The 18944-nt window shown below is 34.9% G+C and overlaps 1 protein-coding gene across 9 annotated transcripts in view; it reads right to left on the bottom strand.

The window, feature by feature from the left end:
* Nucleotides 1-254: 254 nt before the first annotated feature.
* Nucleotides 255-18944, bottom strand: part of FAM135A (family with sequence similarity 135 member A) — a 131869-nt gene continuing 113179 nt past the window's right edge. For 8 of the 9 annotated variants that reach the window (XM_032340398.1, XM_032340389.1, XM_032340390.1 and 5 more), the window contains 3 exons: nt 18070-18180; nt 4322-4435; nt 255-1957 (listed from right to left, as the gene is read on the bottom strand). In XM_032340398.1, coding sequence (XP_032196289.1) covers nt 1752-1957; nt 4322-4435; nt 18070-18180 — 431 coding nt within the window. In that variant the 3' untranslated portion in view covers nt 255-1751. Of the gene's footprint in view, nt 1958-4321; nt 4436-12472; nt 12633-18069; nt 18181-18944 lie in introns of those variants that run through there. The other variant, XM_032340391.1, reaches the window with a different exon arrangement.

The following is an 18944-nucleotide window of genomic DNA, read 5'->3' as shown; positions in this document are numbered from 1 at the left end:
CCCTGGCAAATAAAAGTGAAATCTGGTAGATTTTAAACCATGATCATTGATGTGCTTCTAAAAACTGTCAAAATAACCAACAACCAATCAACCAACTATGATTATAAGCACAATTTACCCTCAAATACAATTACATGATTATGAGTATGAATGAATCCTCTGATAAACTGGAAGATTATTCAAACTTAGAATAAGCATATTTCAAACTCAGGGTCAAGGTATGTGAAATGAAAAATGTGTGTGGCAAAAACATGTGGTGGTTAATGCATATATTTACATTTTCCAGTTATAATGCACTTGGTATATTATTGCTTAGTCAATTCATTAGATTTTCAAATACTTTTACAAAGTAAAGAATTATGGAGAGCCAATGAAATACCTTTTAACTACTTAATATATGCAAAAGACATAAATTATAAAAATACAAAGGCTGTAAGTTATATAATCATGCTGGTCTTACAATTAATTAACACAGTCTATCCAATTATAAATAAAAATACACCCCAGCATTCTGAAAATAAGCAAGTGTTTTAGCGGTTCCTCTAGATAGTCATTTGTTCATTTATTAACATCAGAGGCAATAACACAATGTTAAAAATAAAACATGCATCAATTATACAACACATCCTTACAAAAACCTCTGTCCATCACAACTCGCAAACGCAAACAGACCTACCCACCCTTAGTGCATTATTATTTTCACAAGTAAAACAGGAAAGGAAAATAGTGAATTTAATGCTATTCAGCACCTTTAGTAAAGTCAAAAGACTTAACATCTCCATATATCAAAAACATTTGCATCTCTATCACCAAACATGTAAATATTTTGTTCCATTTTTAACATGAATTATTTTATTTACATTACTTTTTAGTTCAACAAATTTTAACAATATTTAAAAATTATCTAAATTCATAAAAGTATTTCATAAATTTCAACACTCAATTATTATGTACATACGAGAAAAATACATGAAAAAAGTTGAAGAAATGTAGTCAGAAAGTTCAAGCAACACTACTAAATGTAGCAAAATTCCAACTAAATCAAAGCAGAGGGCAAACATTCAAAAACTTCTGGATGCTGCTAACATGAACATGAAAAAGTTCCAGTAATAAAAGTCAATATGAGAAATAATGTTGAAATCACCATAGAAAATATATTTTAATATGCATGACATATGTTTAATAGCAACAGTAATAATGACTTTTATAGAAAACTTTTATAACGTTGTCATATATGAACTACCTGGTTTGACAGGGCTAGAGTTGATTTCAAAAAATATACTTTAGCAGCCATAATTTTATTTCCAGTTAAAACATAGTAAAATGTTAAAAGTAAAATTTATAATTAACTAAATAATACCCCAATACTAGAAAATTTAAAATCCCATGCTATTCTTGCAATACATGGCCTCTAATATGATGTGTCTGATGTAAGGATTGTGGAAAGCCAATAATAAACAATCAGATATACAGATGGGCTTAAAGTTTCACTGAAATACTTATGTAGCAAAATATATGAAAAAGTAATAGAAAAGTAAAAAGATAAAATTAAAAAAATATTGCACAGCCACATTACCTAGAAAGTAAAGTTGATGTTTAAAAAGCTCTAAACATGGATGATATAAATTATCTTCCATATAAAAAGGTATAAATATATCTTAGAACTTAACCGCATCTACAGTATAATATAATACATTGTTTCAATCATTGTTGAATGAGGTAATTATCAAGTCTCTAACAGTGTTTTTATCCTATTGGAAATATTTAAGGGCAGCAACCAGAAAGAATTTCTCTAAAAATATTTCTGAATCAAGAACAGCTATATGTGCAGCTCTCCCAATGAGTGAATCAGCTGTATTGGGCAATGCATTGATGACATTATATCGAACCAAATTACAGTCCTTGCTTTGCAGAACTGGGCGAAGCAAGTTGTGGATCATTTCTGAATAGATCTGTCCTATGGAACAAAGAGAAAATAGGAAAATTAGTTCAACATGAGTAACTGAAAAAAAAAAATCTATGCCAACTTCCATATAACTAATGAAATTTAGTTATGTTATTCCTATTTAAAGCAGAAGAATGCCTTTTAAAAGGACGTGGACTACCATTTTTGAGACTGTTTTATAAAAAATATAAATAACCACATTATTTGGCCAAGTTAAAATATCAAATTTATTGTAAATTCTTATTAATTTGATACTTTTAATCAAAGCAATCGATATAACAGAGCAAATAGTTTTATTCAATATTAAGTCACTTATGACTTGTTAAATCATGATGAAAATAAGGTAGCCATGCTAAGACATTCTGCCTTTTACACAGTATGGAGAATGTTCAGTGATACTCTAACAGTATTGTATGGTGACAGATGGTGACTACACTTGTGATGAGTATAGTGTAATGTATAGAAAAGCTGAACCACTATCTTGTACACCTGAAAATAAGGTAACAATATGTCAACGATATTTTAAAAAAAAGACATTTTGCCTTTTATAACTTTTAAAACTTGAACCTATAGCAAGTACTTTAAGAACGTTTATGTGGCATTCAACAGTATTCCACATATTTCTGCATTATTCTGAGAAAAAACAGCAACTTCCTACAGTCAGAAGAACAACGTGAGTTTGACTCAAAGATCAAACAAGATCTTTTTTTCGGTCTAAGGGTTTATTTAATGTTGATTCTGCTTGTAATTCCAAAATTGTGCTTCTCTTTCCCTTTTTTTGGCTAATTCTTACAATGAATTTATTGAGGTCATTCACAGTATAAAAGATGAAGTTTAGATATACATAACGTACAAACTGTCTTATAAGGGGCAAAATAGTTTTTAATGCTTATGCATTGCTAATATTATCATAGATGAGCACTAACACATATCCATGAACCCGTGAGTTTTAGGGAGGAAAGTATCAAATATCTGAGGAGAGGCAGGGTTTATTCCTGTGGAATCATGAGAAAGGAAAAGTGGAAGAACATTCAGAGAAAGGAGAGAGAGGCATTTAAGAGAGACATTAACATCACATAGATTCATAGAAAACTTTTTACTCCCACCTCCTTCTTTTAATTTTCACTGTTATTCAAGCTGGATTTCTGGTTCCATGCTGTTTGAAAAATATTTTTTACATAGGAAGAAGTCCAAACCTGTCTTTATTAGATTTCCCCTGTCTCCCACTGGCACAGAATCTCTGTTAAAACAAAGCACATTTCTCTAGTTTCTGTGACCCATCTGAAGGTTAAATCTCCTCTGAATTTTTCTCTAAGTCCCTTGTTAGAACAGAAGTTAAGGGGAAAAAAAGGTTATTCTAATGTCATAAAATACTAAGAAAAGATAATTATCAAATGACTAGACTATCTACTATGTGCCAGGCAACATACTAGATGATGTCAATACAAATGTGTATAAGAGAGATTCCCTGTCTAAAGAAGCTGTTCACTGTTAAAATGTGGAAAGAAGCAAAGGATTAAGAGTTTGTTTAAAAACCAGCCTCATTCCAAAAAAGGAACTGAACAAGTACAGGAAGGTAGGACACCCAAGTTCTTGCTCTACGCCTGTAATTAATTAATCACCAGTGACTTTAGATCAGCCACTTAGCATCTCTGGGCCTCAATTATAAAATAAGCAAATAGAACTCAAGTCTCCTTCTGGCTTTAAATAGCTGTGATTTAAATTTCTTTTGTTAATTCAAAAAGAGCAAGAGAATAAATATATAAAATCTTTATTACTTTATTAAAGTGGGGTAAGTCTTTGCTGCCATCTTTGACTAAAGCAAGATAGAGCAGAACATGCAGCCTGATCACTACCATAATTACCAATCCCAATAATCCAGAAGAAATCAAATTACAGATTACTTTTGAGGCAGCAAAATGGACAGCATTTATAATTAGGAAAAAGAACTCTTTAATGGGAATGACTGTTTCATTGGCAAAATCATCTCATATGGCAGGAGAAAAGGAAGGAAGAAAAAGAGAGGAAGGATAGCTGTTAATATTGGTGGGTGGAAAATAGAGTAAAAAGAAAGATATGAAAAAGAAGAGAGAAAGTGACTACAAGAAAAACTTGGGAAAAAGCTCATGTGTAGTTAGAACTGTTTGATATATATTTTTTGAATATAGAGAGAATTTTATTGAGAAACAGATAAATAACTCCATATCAAACAATGATTCGAAGTCATAAGCAGGCATTTCAAAGAATTAAAAAAAGAGGTCAACAAACATGAAAAATGTTTTAACTTCATTTGTAACTGGTAAAATAAAAATACAACCACAATGGGATGCACTGTCAGAGAAATGGAGATGAAATACTTTTAATTTACTTAGTTACCTGACTGTTTGTCCTTCAAAGCCGTTTTACACATTTCAATGCGGGCAGAATGGTAAGGAACATAGCGATCCTGTAGAGATCCCACTAGCACAACATTTTTGAAATAATGAAGCCCTATGAAGAGAAATAATGAATTACAATGCAACCAGATTAAAAATAACTTAATTAGTATATTAAGTTACTGGAAATTTTTATTTCCGCAGTAGTACTAAGTTTTTGGCTTTTTAAAGAAGATTTTATTTACTTATGGGGCACCTGGTGGGCTCAGTCTGATAAGCATCTTACTTTGGCTCAGGTCATGATCTCAGAGTCCTGGGATGGAGCTGCGCCTCCTGCCTTCCTGTTCTGCAAGGAATCTGCCTCTCCCTCTCCGTCTGTCCCTCCCCCAGTTCATGCTCTCTCCCTCTCGAATAAATAAATAAGTAATATCTTTATTTATCCGAGAGGGAGAGAGAGAGAGAGGCTGTGCACACACAGGGGAAGGGGAAGGGGAAGAGGGAGAGGGAGAAGCAGACTCCATGAGGGTGGGGGCTGTGAAGGGGCTTGTTCTGACAACCTGGGCAGAAACCAAGAGTCCCATGGTCCGCTGACTGAACAACCCAGGCGCCATAAACTTATGGCTTTTTACATCTGATGAATTCTTTCTTCAAATTTTTATATACTCTTTAAAAAAAAACCTCCTATGTAGTTTGTGTGTCTGGTATAAGAAATGTATGCTTGGCAAGGATTGTGATGTAAAGGTGTGGGGGCATGAGTGAGATTAGATATGTGGGCTAAAGTTCTATAGGAAGTATTTTATAACTTTCTTACTTTCTAAAGGATATTCCTTAATATATAGTTTTTCCCAAAGAAACAAAACAATACTTATTCATAAAAACAAACAAAACACCCTACCTGAAATCATTTGAAGCTGACTTTTTAAATTTTCATTTGACCCTTGCCTAGCTATTATTATTTTCTTTTTATTTAAGTATGATGTCAAGAGCATATACACTTATGACTTTTCAATAATAATAATAATGGGTTTTGTGATCCATCTACAGACTTTAGTCAGGTCCCTCTATTTTTATATTTTGGTAAACTAGGTGAATTTAGGGCCTGTGATACTTTGAATTAATTCACTTAAGTACTGAAACCGGTTCTTGACTACTTCAATACCAGTAATGTTCTAATTTCACTTTGTAGCTCTGATAATAAGTAAATAACTAATATATATAAAATAAGAAATTCATGTGGTTATTAAATATGATACAAACCAATAATGATAATATATTAGAATTGGTGTGTTTAGTTTAGGGCATATAATTTTGTTCTGAATATTCCAGAGTAAAATTTTGATACTTTTTGCCTTTCAAAATTCAAATTCTATCTTAGAGACAGGCCAATTGTGGGGACTACTGTGGATCCAGAATATAGGAAGTCTTTGTAGATGCCCATTTCTCTCTTGGAACTTAGGATCCTAATAATGAGAGATCCTAGATCCACATTCAGGCAGGTGAGGCTGTTTATACCCTCTATGTCACAAATAAGGCTATTCTCCTTTTTTCTTAATGAGAAGGTAACACTTTGTGGCAATACAGATGTATAAAATTCTAGGGATACGAGTGGAATAATCAAATGCCTATAATATACAATTATGCAAACATATTTAAAAAATTTTAGAAACATATTAAGAAAAATTGATTTTTGCCCTTCATTCTCACATTTCATGTGACAATGAATTCTACTTTTGGCATCATTTGACACCAATGTAACATTAGTTACTCTGGGAATCATCTATGTGTCCTAGAGCAGAGGTCTTACTGGTACATACTTACCTTCAGGGGTAAAGACTTTCCATACTTGAAACTAATGCGACACTATATGTTAATTATACTACAATTAAAAAAAAACCCGTTAGATGGTGAGGATGGGCATGTATAGCTTTTAAGGGAATAGAATTCTAGATCCCAACTTCTGTATGAGTGCTTTCCTAAAAATGACTTGTCCTCCCACTTTATCAGAGAAAGGTATTTTTCCAATCTCTTTCAGATGTTATTATGGTGTATGGCTTCAGGTATAAAATTCTCTGGGAGAATAAAGCAAAATATGAATGAAATCTAACATTTGCTGACAAAAAGTTTAACCTAACTATTGACAATAAGAATCAGCTTTGTCAATTAGATTTTACGGCACGTATTTTCTATGAATTAAATGGCTTAAATCTATAACCTCAAATGAATGAGTTGTTTTATGTTTTTATGAAAATATAATTATAGCAAATATGTACTACCTGAAAGGTCAGAAAATGTATCCTTTGCCATTCTTTCAAATTATAGAAAATAGGGGATGCCTGGTTGGCTCAGTTGGTTGGACGAAGGCCTTCGGCTCAGGTCATGATCCCGGAGTCCCGGGATCAAGTCCCACATCAGGCTCCCAGCTCCGTGGGGAGTCTGCTTCTTCCTCTGACCTTCTCCTCTCTCATGCTCTCTCTCACTGTCTCTCTCTCAAATAAATAAATAAAATCTTTAAAAAAAATTATAGAAAATATTTTTAGGTGTCACCCTAAAATTTTACAAGGGGTACATACCTTCTCAAAATTCTTTTAAGGGGTAAACAAGTTAACAATGTGAAAGCCACTGTCCTACAGTACATCATCTTTTCTTCTGCCCAAGTTGTTCTAGGTGCTTTTTTTTTTTTGGTAAGATTTTATTTATTTATTTGAGAGAGAGAGATAGAGAGAGAACAGGAGCAGGAGGAGGAGCAGAAGAAGAAGGAGAAGCAGACAACCTGCCGAGTGGGGAGCCCAACCCTGGGCTCCACCCCAGGATCCCAAGATCAACCGACTGGGCCATGCAGGTGCCTTGGTACTGTGCTTTTTTTTTTTTTTTTTTTTAAAGATTTTATTTATTTATTTGACAGAGAGAAATCACAAGTAGACTGAGAGGCAGGCAGAGAGAGAGAGGGAAGCAGGCTCCCTGCTGAGCAGAGAGCCCGATGCGGGACTCGATCCCAGGACCCTGAGATCATGACCTGAGCCAAAGGCAGCGGCTTAACCCACTGAGCCACCCAGGTGCCCCAGTACTGTGCTTTTTGAATTTAAGTATGATACTGTTCACTGAAATTTTATCCCAAGCTGCAAGAAACCAGCTTATGTAACAGCACAGTTGGCTTTTTCATTTATCTTTCAGATGTATATTTGTGTTCTCCATAAAGGGCTGTCATACTGCACAACTCCACTCATATTACAGTCGACACGAATAACACTCCTTGGAGCTGTGCAGTGCACACGCTGTGGCAGCCTTGCTAGGCAACATTTTTGTACTTTCCTAAATTACTATTTTTCCTCAAACGGCCAGCATCTTCTATCCCCCCTTTACTGACCTTATGACCTTGCTTCCTATTTCACTGACAATATAGAAGAATCAGAAAAGAACTTCCACATACTCCCACCTTAACCAAACCAACCTACCATACTATAGCTTCATGTTCTGCCTTTGTTCTTCTATGGATGAGGTGTCCATGTTCTCACCCTAGGCCAGCCCTTTTCACTAGAATGCTGGGGGCCATTCCCTCCTGCCTAGTTAAGGACATGACTCTAGGAGTCCCATCCTTCTCTTGTATCATCAATTTTCTCATTTGTATGGACCATTCTTATTAATACACAAAATACTGTAATATCTCTTATTTAAAAAAAAAAATCAATTAACCTGTTCTTGGACTTTATACTCCTTTGCAATGACCACCCCATTTCTTGGCACTGCTTTATTTCTATAGTATATATTGTAAGAATAATAGGCATTACATTAAAAAGTTATATTAAATATATTTTTCAAAACAATAGCTCCTTGCAGAAATTCTGACATGCTTCTACAAGGAAATGACACTTGGGTTGAGAATCAGTGCTTCAGGCTGAGCTCCATGAGGGAAGTGTCGGTGTCTCTGCAGGTTCAGGCAGCTTGGTGGAACGGAAATAGGCAAATTCAATAAAGATTAGATGAGGGGATTTCTTTCTTTCTTCTTTTTTTTTGAAGATTTTATTTATTTGACAGACAGAGATCACAAGTAGGCAGAGAGGCAGGCAGGGGATGGGGGATGGGGGGGGTGGGAGTGTGTTGATCCCAGGACCCTGAGACTGGCTTAACCCACTGAGCCACCCAGGCGCCCCAGATGAGGGATTTCTAAGAAAATCTTTAATTCTCAGATTCCACGATGATGAAAAAAATAAAATCAAAGATCTTGACACTGATATAAATATACTGTCATTTCTAAATGTGATTTCTAAGACAGTATTATACTTTAAAAATACATTTTAAATTCAGTGGTCTAATTTTAGTATCAGGTTTTCAACAAGGTATTAATTCTAATATTGTGCTTCTGCATGGAAAGTTTGCTTTCTGTATTAGCAAAGAACCAATTTAGTTCAATAGACTATAACTCTTTTTGAATCTTTTGGTTTTAATTCCTATCTAGCATTGTTGGCTAGTGAGGGCAGAAACTCAAAGTGAAACAACTCCAGGGGTGCTGGTGGGAATTATAAAAGTACTTCATCTATACTGAAGTCTAGCAGATGAAAGTGTCTGAAGTCTTTACTGGGACTCTTATATTCCAAGTTACCTTCGCTGCCCCTACGTATTCCATCTGCTCAAAGATGATCTAGTTAACTGCCCCTTGGGTTAGTACTTCACTCAGCCCTTGAAATGGCTAATTCTAGGTTGAAAAGTTACCTCTAACTTAGGAAAACAATAGTTCCCCATTACAGAATGAAATAGTTTAGCTAAAAAATTTCTGAATATATTAGTTACTTTTCATGTACCAAGAAAAAGGTTAAAGTAAATCTTCAATATTATTCTGGACTGTATAACAATATAACTTATGCCTGAACATTGTCATGGTATAGTAACGTTCATCTTCATTATCTTAGTCTTCCTGATACTTCTGGCAACCCATTTTTTTCCTAAAAATTTTAATGAGTTTTAAAGCAATTCATACTGACTCATTTTCTGTTTACTCTCTGGAATTGGCTCAAGCAGTAGTTCTAAACTGGTGGCTTTGCACCGTAAGGGACATTGAGCAGTGTCTGATGACATTTTTGTTGTCACACCAGGGGGCATGTGGGGATAAAGGCATGGAGGGTGGTGTGTGTTACTGGTATTTAGTTGGTAGAGTCTAGGGATGCTACTAAATATCTTACAATGCACAAGACAACCTCTGATGACAAGGAACTATCTAGCCCAGAATGTCAATAGTGCTGAGGTAAAGAAAACCCTGTACTTTTAAAATTGACACATACTAAGAAATATTAGACTATTCTTGTTTTACTCATTTATTTTAAATACATTTGAAAGAATTTGCTTCCCCAAATGTTAGCTGATGCGGATTCTTTCCTACATTTTCAAAAACAAAATACAAATGTAACTTGCATATCAATTGATACCTATTATTAAACACCTCTGTAATCTGCTGGAAGAAAAGATTATCTTGTGCCATAGTAGCACAGCAGGAGATTTCTTTAATTATTATATTTTCTTAGTCAGAACTCAATAGCTGGTAAAGAGATGCTAAGCAGGTGTTTTGGGGAAAATCTTAAAATAAGAATATTTTGTTTCTGCAATTCCAACAATGAACAGATTTTCATTTGGCTATTTTTAAGCCCTCGTTATAGAATGCAAGAATGCCCATGATCTTTCTCTTTATGTAATCTTGACTAGTTCATCACTGCTGTCACCAAATCTATGCATAATACACATTTTACTTTCTATGTTATTTTAGTTCCTTCCTCTTTCTTTCTTTTGATATTCAATACTGAGACACTAGTATGCCATAACTATACTGGTAATCTGTAGAATGCAATCAATAAGGTTTTTTGGTCAAAAGTTGCTATAAAATTTAATCAATGTTTATGATCGTAACACCTTAATCAAAACAGATAATTTCCTCTGAAAAGTAACATTTCCTTAACACTTTACTAGATCTTTTGTGTTCATCAAACAAAAAAAAGGCTTACTTAATAAATATATGATTTTTAAAAAAATATAACATTTCTCAATTGTTTTAGAAATCATATAAATTATTTTATGCCTTTAAATGCTTCTTAAATTTTATTTGTTTTTTAAAAATGCTTTATTTATTTATTTGACAGAGAGAGAGACAGGAAGAGAGGGAACACAAGCAGGGGAAGTGGGAGAGGGAGAAGCAGGCTTCCCGCTAAGTAGGGAGTCCAATGTAGGGCTCAATCTTAGGACCTTGGGATCATGACCTGAGCCGAAGGCAGATGCTTAATGACAGCCACCCAGGTGCCCCAAAATGCTTAATTCTAAAATAATAAACAGCTTTTAATTAAGGGAAGTTACTAACTAATGATACATTGCAGAGAAGACGACTTTGAAAAGGAAGACCCACAGGGTGGGGACTTTGCTTAAATAAAAAAAGGAAAATAGTAGGTTGGAGTTTGCCTCAGATGGGTTATTTTAGGCTTTCCCAAAAGAGCAGGAAATTCGCTGTTCAGAAGAAACAGAAGCAATAATTAAACAAGGACATCTGAAACTTCATAGATTTATCAGTAAAATATAAAATAAAAGTAAATTATAGGAAGTATTTTTTTTTAAATACATAGAGTAAAATACAAAAGAGAAACTATCACTAGGGCTTTTGATTATTTAAAAATAACCTGAGAGGAGCACTGGGTGGCTCAGTTGGTTAATCATCTGCCTTTGCACAGGTCATGATCTTGGTTGGGGTCCTGGGATCCAACCCCACACAGGGCTTCCTGCTCAGCAAGGAGTCTGCTTCTCCCTCTCCTTGCAACCCCATCCCCACTTGTGCTCCCTCTCTCAAATAAATAAATAAAATCTTAAAAAAAATTAAAAAAAAAAAAAACCCTTGAGGCTAGCCTATCAGTTAAGTAAATGTTGCTTTATGTTTTCCTATTTTATTTATCTTTCTGATGTGACTCCAAATATATTTACTTAGTAAATAAATTAATTACAACATTAAAATTATAAATTATATATTTATACTTATTATATAATGATATATGTGTGTGTATGTACACACACATGCAAATACATACACAGGTGTAGGAACTGACCACTCATTTCTCATAATTTTCTAGATGAAAAAAAATCCCTCAAAAAACAAAACAATAAACCGGGAAAAGCATAGCTCAATAGAGAATTGCTCTCTGTGATAATTTAAAAATCAATTAATGATTATTTGTTGGTATTTAAAACTGCAATTAGAAACAGCATCTAAAGTTTCTGAAAATGTGCAGTAATGGCTAAACATGACATGACTGGAACACGCATAATTGCTTACTAGCTTTATGACTCGAGACAAGTTACTCAGCTTTTCTATGTTTTGGTGTCCTAACCTGCCATATGGGGCAATAATATTCTTACTAAGATTAAATAAACTAATATGTATAACATGCTTAGTACCTGGATTATAGTTAAGTGCCATATGTGTGTTGGCTATTGTTATTTATTATTATACTTTAGTATTATCTAATGCGTTGCTCATAATTATTAGAAAACTGTATTCTTTCATGTTAATTCAGTTCAGATGCATACTAAAAGACTCATATTTGAGTACAAGTAGAAATCTTGAAACATAAATATAATTTGAATACGTCATTTGAGTAATTTTTTATAGTCAGTATTTTTAATAGTTCTGTCATAAAAATTTCCTTACAACAGATTTGTGATAGTAATGTGAAAGCAAATTTCTATAATCTATAATACTACTATCATTTTAGTTCAGGCATCTCTTCATTTAGAGCTATTTTTACCATCTAACATTTATTGAGTTTTGTGCTATTCAAAACGGTAACTGTTTCACATGCATTATCTCATTTAATCCTTTCATAGTCTTGTGAAGAAGATACTATTATTCCCATTTTACCAAGGAAGAAACTGAAGTCTATTTAGATTAAGCATCCTACTCAGTTTTTCAGCTAAGACTATTAATCTACTTGCAATTTAAAGTCTGGCTCTTAAACAGTTACTGGGCTGGTACAACTGGAAGGAAGGTACGAACAAGTCTTGCTGTGATTCTAAGGCAAGAAATAACTCAAGTGCAAACGATCTACTCACATCTATCAATAATTAGAAATAATACAAATAGAGAAAGCCATGGATTATAGAATTTTTATAGTAAAATTTTATTTATGCCTTCTTTAGTGATTTTATTTTCTTATGTGGCTACTATTCCTATTGCTAATTTTACTTCATAAAATACAGTATAAATACACAGACTCCAGGGAACATTTATAGAGTTTTGCCTTTCCTTTATTTTCTAGTCTATTAACAGCAGTAGTACAAACTTCATACACCTAGAACACAATAGTTCTAGTTAGTGTCAGTAAGTTTTTCCCATGTGAGAACTATATACTCTATTTGCTTTGTAGGCATATCTTATATATTAGTGAATCAAATAAATATTTCTGTGCACTATATGTAAGTTATTGTTGCTTTGTACTCTTAGAAACAAAACATAAAACTTGACCTATAAAAGAATGTTTCTTTCACTGATTCTAATAACAGACAGTACATGAAATAATCATTCCAGCATCTCTTTCTCACGTTAATAACAACATTTAAGGCAGAATCCTGAAAAAGCTTATACAGCACTCAACTGAAGTGGGCATTATTCAATTAGTAAATCTATCCAGTGTTTACATCAAATGTTTCAAAAGCAGAATGGAGGACATGGGTGATGAGAATATAGACAAAAAATAGATTTAAATGGCCAGGGCTTAAATTACAAGGTCAAGTCACTTCCAGTTTGGAATTATCAGTCACCAAATATATAGGTTTGATTTTTGGCTTACCATATAATATTGACCTGATTTTGGACATGGAAAATGTTTGAAAAAAATCGTTTGCTGATGCAGCAAGTTTATACCAAACACCTAGTAAGGGGGAAAACTATAGTAAATACTGAGTGTTTATGTGGGGAGTAGGAATGTGCTGTCACAAATGGATCCTACTACTGGAAAGGAGGTTAAGGTGCATAAAAATGATTATATGAGATAAACCATAGCAGGTATGGTAAAAGAGGTTCATATATAATGCCATGAGAGATCAGTTATAATATTAACAATCTTGGGAAGTAGAATGCAAAGAAGAGGGGTTAAAGATGACATCGAAGTATTTCAAACTACGTAATTTAGAAGACAGAGTACCATTAAAAAATAATGAAAAAAGAGTTAGTAAAAGGAGACAATATATTCAGGTTTAGACATATGTCTCATATGTAAGTAGAGATGTCTAGCATGCAAATGAAGATTGGAATTCATTAATGAGCTCAGTTTGGAGGTGTAAGATCTAGGATATAAACATGAATACTGGGCAATCTACTGGGTACTCTGAGAGTAGAGGAGCATTAAATCAGAGAAGGACTCAAGAAAGCTTTTAATAGCAGATGGTGTCTAATTTTAGAAGACGGAGAGAACTGGTTCTAAACAGATGAGTAAACACATGGGGAGGAATGGTGGTAGAGAAAGCATGGATGAATGCAAGCATATAGCGCACGGCATATCTAAAGCAAAGGATGTGTGCCTGGGCAGAGTAGGATTTGAAATCAGTAAAAGAATCAGGAATCAGATTTTAAAGGATGTGATGCCCTAAGCCATGGAATTTAAACCATCTTGAAAGCCACAACACACCATGAAAAGATTTTCAAACAGGAGCAATATGGTCTAATTTAATTTTTAGAAGATAATTTTATCTAATGAGGAAATGAGATGGAGGAGAGTAACCAGTTTGGAGGACAAATAATCAGTTTGGAGGCCACAGCAATAATCTGTGGTTGACCTAAGGCAGTGGGACAAAGAAAAGAAAGAGAAGACTCCGTGAGCTATAAAAAAAAGGCGGAATGTTTCAGGGCTTAGTAACTAAGCAGATGTGTGTGGGGATATTGAAAAGAGGAGTCTAAAGAACAACTTTGAAGTTTTTGGCTAGGCAGATGGTGGTAGTTGTGGAATGAAGAGAAATTAATCTGAAGGGAAAGGTGAGGTATCCGAAAACACTGCATTTGAGGTAGATAACCATGAACCATCTAAGTAAATGTGCTTAGTAGGCAACTGGACGTATCAGTCTAGAATACAGCTAGAGGACTGAACTAGAGATACATATTTGAGCTACCGATGGTGAAGATGGATATGAAATGATGTTGTCAAAGAAGAATGTATAGAGTGAGAGCAGACGACAGAAGATGGAGTCCAAGAACATCTCTATTTAAGGCACAAGGAGAGAAAAGAAATCTGTGTTGGAAGCAGAGAGCCAACATTAAAGAAAACCAGGAAAGGCTGATACAGAATGGGAGATAGGAAAGTATTTCAAGAATAAGGGTATTTTCAGGGCGCCTGGGTGGCTCAGTGGGTTAAGCCTCTGCCTTCATCTCAGGTCATGATCTCAGGGTCCTGGGATCGAGCCCCTCATCTGGCTCTCTGCTCAGTGGGAGCCTGCTTCTCCCACCCCCACGCCTGCCTCTCTGCCTACTTGTGATCTCTCTCTCTGTGTCAAATAAATAAATGAAATCTTAAAAAAAAAAAAAAAGAATAAGGGTGTTTTCAATAGTCATAAATGCCAGCATATTCAAATAAAATTAAGAAAAAAGATAACTGGCTAGGCAACCTTCAACAGAATGGTGAGAACAGAAATCAAATTATACTGGAGTGAAATAAAAGGTTAGGAAGTAGTGAAAGTAACTGTTTTTTTTTTTTTAAGAGGCTCAATTTGTATATAAAAAAGAGAAATACCAATATACAGAATTAGGGATCAAAGGAGGTATTTATTATTACTATGATTTAAGATGGGAGAAAATGGAATAATTGATATGTTAAGAGATAAGCCACTGAAGTGGAAGAGTTAAAGACAGAGAGAAGTAACAGGTTCTAAAACAGAAAGGGAAATTATTCTTGGACCACAGATAAAATATATTTTACTGAACTAGGAGGAAAGCACAAGTGTGCTAATGTTTGCAGGTAAAAAGAAAGGAAGTAGGAAAGTTCTCACTTGATGGCTTGACTCTCATAGATAGAGTAGGAAACAAAGTCATTTATAGAAGTGAAGGTAACAATGGTAGTTTAAAATCTAAGGCTAAGAGGTAAAAAACTGGAAAAGCTTTGGGGGACCTGGATGACTCACTTAGTTACGGTCTGACTCTTGGTTTTGGCTCAGGTCATGGTCTCATGGGATGTACAATCAAGCCCCACATCAGACTTGGCACTCAGCGAGGTGTGTTTGAGATTGTCTCCCTCTGACCCTCCCCCTACCTGCACTCACTAAATAAATCTTAAAAACAACAACAGCAACAACAACACAACAACAACAACAAAACAAAACAGAAAAGCTTCTAGGAAATGGTTAGGAAGCGATCAGAGTTAACCACTTGGGAATGTCCTGGATCTACAGTAGTACTGATGTACTGATCTGCATGTCTGCATGATCCATTTTGGTAGAGCTCAACAAGCCAGGTAAAGAAACAGTAGTACAGGTTGCTGGATAGCTAAGATGGAAAAACACATGGTAATAATGTATGAATAATAAAAGTGTATATAAAAATAAAAATTCATGTAGGCTGGCATAGATCAGGAAGGGAGAGAACCATGAAGGACAAGGTAATTTAAGAAACTGAGTAGGGATCTTAAATAGTCTAAAAAGCAAATGAGAATAAGGGAGTGAGAAAGAAGGGTATGATATTTTAGTCTCAGAATAGAATACTGTGTGAAATTTCAGGGATGGAATAGAGCCATGGGTATGGGTTTAAAATGGAGTAGAATGGAACATTCCCACAGTGGAGAAAGGTTCTTCGTGCTTGATAATCATCTAAAGGGTTGACTTCATCAAATCACCAAAAATGATTCCAAGATTATGGATATTAAGATCGAAGAATGGGGGGCACCTGGGTGGCTCAGTGAGTTAAGCAGCTGCCTTCGGCTCAGGTCATGATCTCAGGGTCCTGGGATCGAGCCCCGCATCGGGTTCTCTGCTCAGCAGGGAGCTTCCTCCTCTCTCTCTGCCTGCCTCTCTGCCTGCTTGTGATCTCTCTCTGTCAAATAAATAAATAAAATCTTAAAAAAAAAAATCGAAGAATGGTATCTTCCCCTGAGCATAACTGTATATTTGTCAATGAATTCTTATGAGAGATCTCACTGAATATGTGAGCAGTGACCAGGAGATCATTGTATTAAAGATGACCAAAAGGCAGCAGGGTTTGGAGGGTACAAACCTCAAAGGATAGTTTTATGACAGTAGAGGAATAATGATTGCAGCTAGAAATGGAAAGCAAGAGGACTATTTTCTCCACTCTAGGTGGTACTCAGTAAATGAAAAATTGAGGTTCTCCTGTAGAACGGTTTAGCACAGTATGATTTGTGGGATCTGGCCAGCTGCCTTTTTTGGGGGGGATAAAGTGTTTTTGTTGTTGTTGTTGTTTTTAATTTTTTGTTGGATCTGAGCCACACCCATTTGCTTATGTATTATCTAGGGCTGTTTTTGTCCTACATTGGTATGCTGAGTAGCTGCAACAGAGATCACATGGCCTGCAAAGCCAAAATATTTACTATCTGGCCCTTAGGGGAAAAGTTTGCCAGCTTCTGATCTACAGCCAAGGGGAGTGGGGAAATTGGGGTGTGGTGGGAAGTATCCAGGTTTCACTTATGTCTCCATGTTCATAAGAGTAGAGACAGCATTCTTCAAAGAAGAATATGAAGTCCGTCTCTTCCCCTCAAATAGAGATTTCAAAAGACAAAGTGGAAAGAATATGGTAGGGAGACATAAGTGTGAAACTGGTAAAGTAGTAGTTCAGTACCTCAGGTTGTGAAAGCCTGGAATATAAAGCAAGATGGGGAATACATCTAATAATCAGTTAATAAGAGATGAGTAACAAGATTCATCCAGTAATGGGAATTTGTAGAAGGAATAACTATAAATAGTTTAGTTTCTAGGGGCACCTTGGTGGCTCAGTCAGTTGAGCGTCTGACTCTTTTTAATTTTAGCCCAGGTCATGGTCTCAGGATGGCGAGACTGGGTCAACAAGCTGGGCTCTGTGATGGGTATGGAGCTTGCTTAAGATTCTCTCTCTCTTTCTCTCTCTCTCCTTCGGCTCCCTCCTCCTCAAATAGTTTTTGATATTTTACAGAAAAGTTTTATAGTCCTTGGATAGGAAGGCAGAAGAGTATGTGACAGTTTATTTAAAAGGGTTGAGGACTAGGGCAAGAGGACCAAAGAGCTAGGACATGCAAAGGCCCAGTTCAAAAACTGACTCACAATTGGTACTGAATTATAAATGTTAAAAAGTTTAGGATAATTTCTTTCTTTCTTTTTTTAAGATTTTATTTATTTATTTGACAGACAGGGAGAGAGAAGGCACATGCAGGAGGAGCGGCACACAGAGAGAGATGGGGGAGCCCAATGCGGGGCTTGATCCCAGGACCCTGAGATAATAACCTGAGCTGAAGGCAGACGCTTACTGGACTGAGCCACTCAAGTGCCCCTAGGATAATCTCAAAGTACCTGTGTTTATACAACACAAATATGATCATGTAAAAAAAAAAAAATCAAACAACCATGTTAATTGTAACTGCTATTTCATTATTAAAAAATTATAACTGACTAATAGTTTTTTAACCCACTGAGCCACCCAGGCGCCCTGATTAATAGTTTTTTAATCACCAGAAAGACATGTTGATAATTTGCTAAAGGTTGATTTTTAAAAAAGATTTTCAAGTGAATGTTTTTCAAAACTGTTAACTATATACTTACCTGCTTTATTACTAAGCTTGTATAAGAAAGTTTGGCGAGGGTCTGAGTGATCTCGACATGTCAGTTGTAAAAGAGAACCTGATTTTTTCCATTTCTGCATGAACCATAGACCTACAGAGTTACAAATGATATGTGAATAATACTGGAAATACAGGGTAGCATATGCCAAGATTATTAATTTTAGTATATATTTCACTTCAAAAATGAGATCTACCAAACTAGCATTTTCTTAACTAATAAAAAATATATTTGTAAATTATTTCCTTTTTCTGATAACAAATATAAACACATACATTTAAGTTAACTATGGGTAAATGGTGGTTGATAGCTCGCTATTTCGATCACATTCACTAATGAAATAGATAATGATTCAAGGACAAATTTGGGAAAAGTGTACCTTTAGATATATTTTTCAAATTATAAAGAAGCACAGATGGAAAAAACTTCAGAGTAATAGATCCAAACGCTTAAGCACTGAGTGTTTTAGTCTAGAGATAAATATAGATATGGTAGACAAACTGTATAAGGACTAACTCTTACAATGAGCAATTGGTTAATGTTTTCTAGTAATAGCTGAATATAATGATTTATTTGCTTGCTTGTTTGTTTGTTTATTTATTTATTGGGGAGGGGCAGAGGAGAGGGACCCTGAGATCATGACTTGAGCTGAAATGAAGACTTGAATGCTTAACCAACTGAGCCAGAGGTACCTCTTAAGTTTCATATTTAATTGTATTTCTTTGTATTATCAGTTATGCATATTTAAATGCATCTTCCCCTTAATTAAGAGAAACCCTAATCACTCTCTGGAACAGGTTTTCAAGATTGTGTAAAATATTAATTTCCACTTTTATTGTTTCTAATATTAGAGAGGG

Source organism: Mustela erminea, chromosome 4 (genome assembly GCF_009829155.1).
Source record: "Mustela erminea isolate mMusErm1 chromosome 4, mMusErm1.Pri, whole genome shotgun sequence".
Taxonomy (NCBI): domain Eukaryota; kingdom Metazoa; phylum Chordata; class Mammalia; order Carnivora; family Mustelidae; genus Mustela; species Mustela erminea.
Note: the sequence above shows the minus strand (reverse complement) of the source record. Positions and strands in the feature narration are given on the sequence as shown.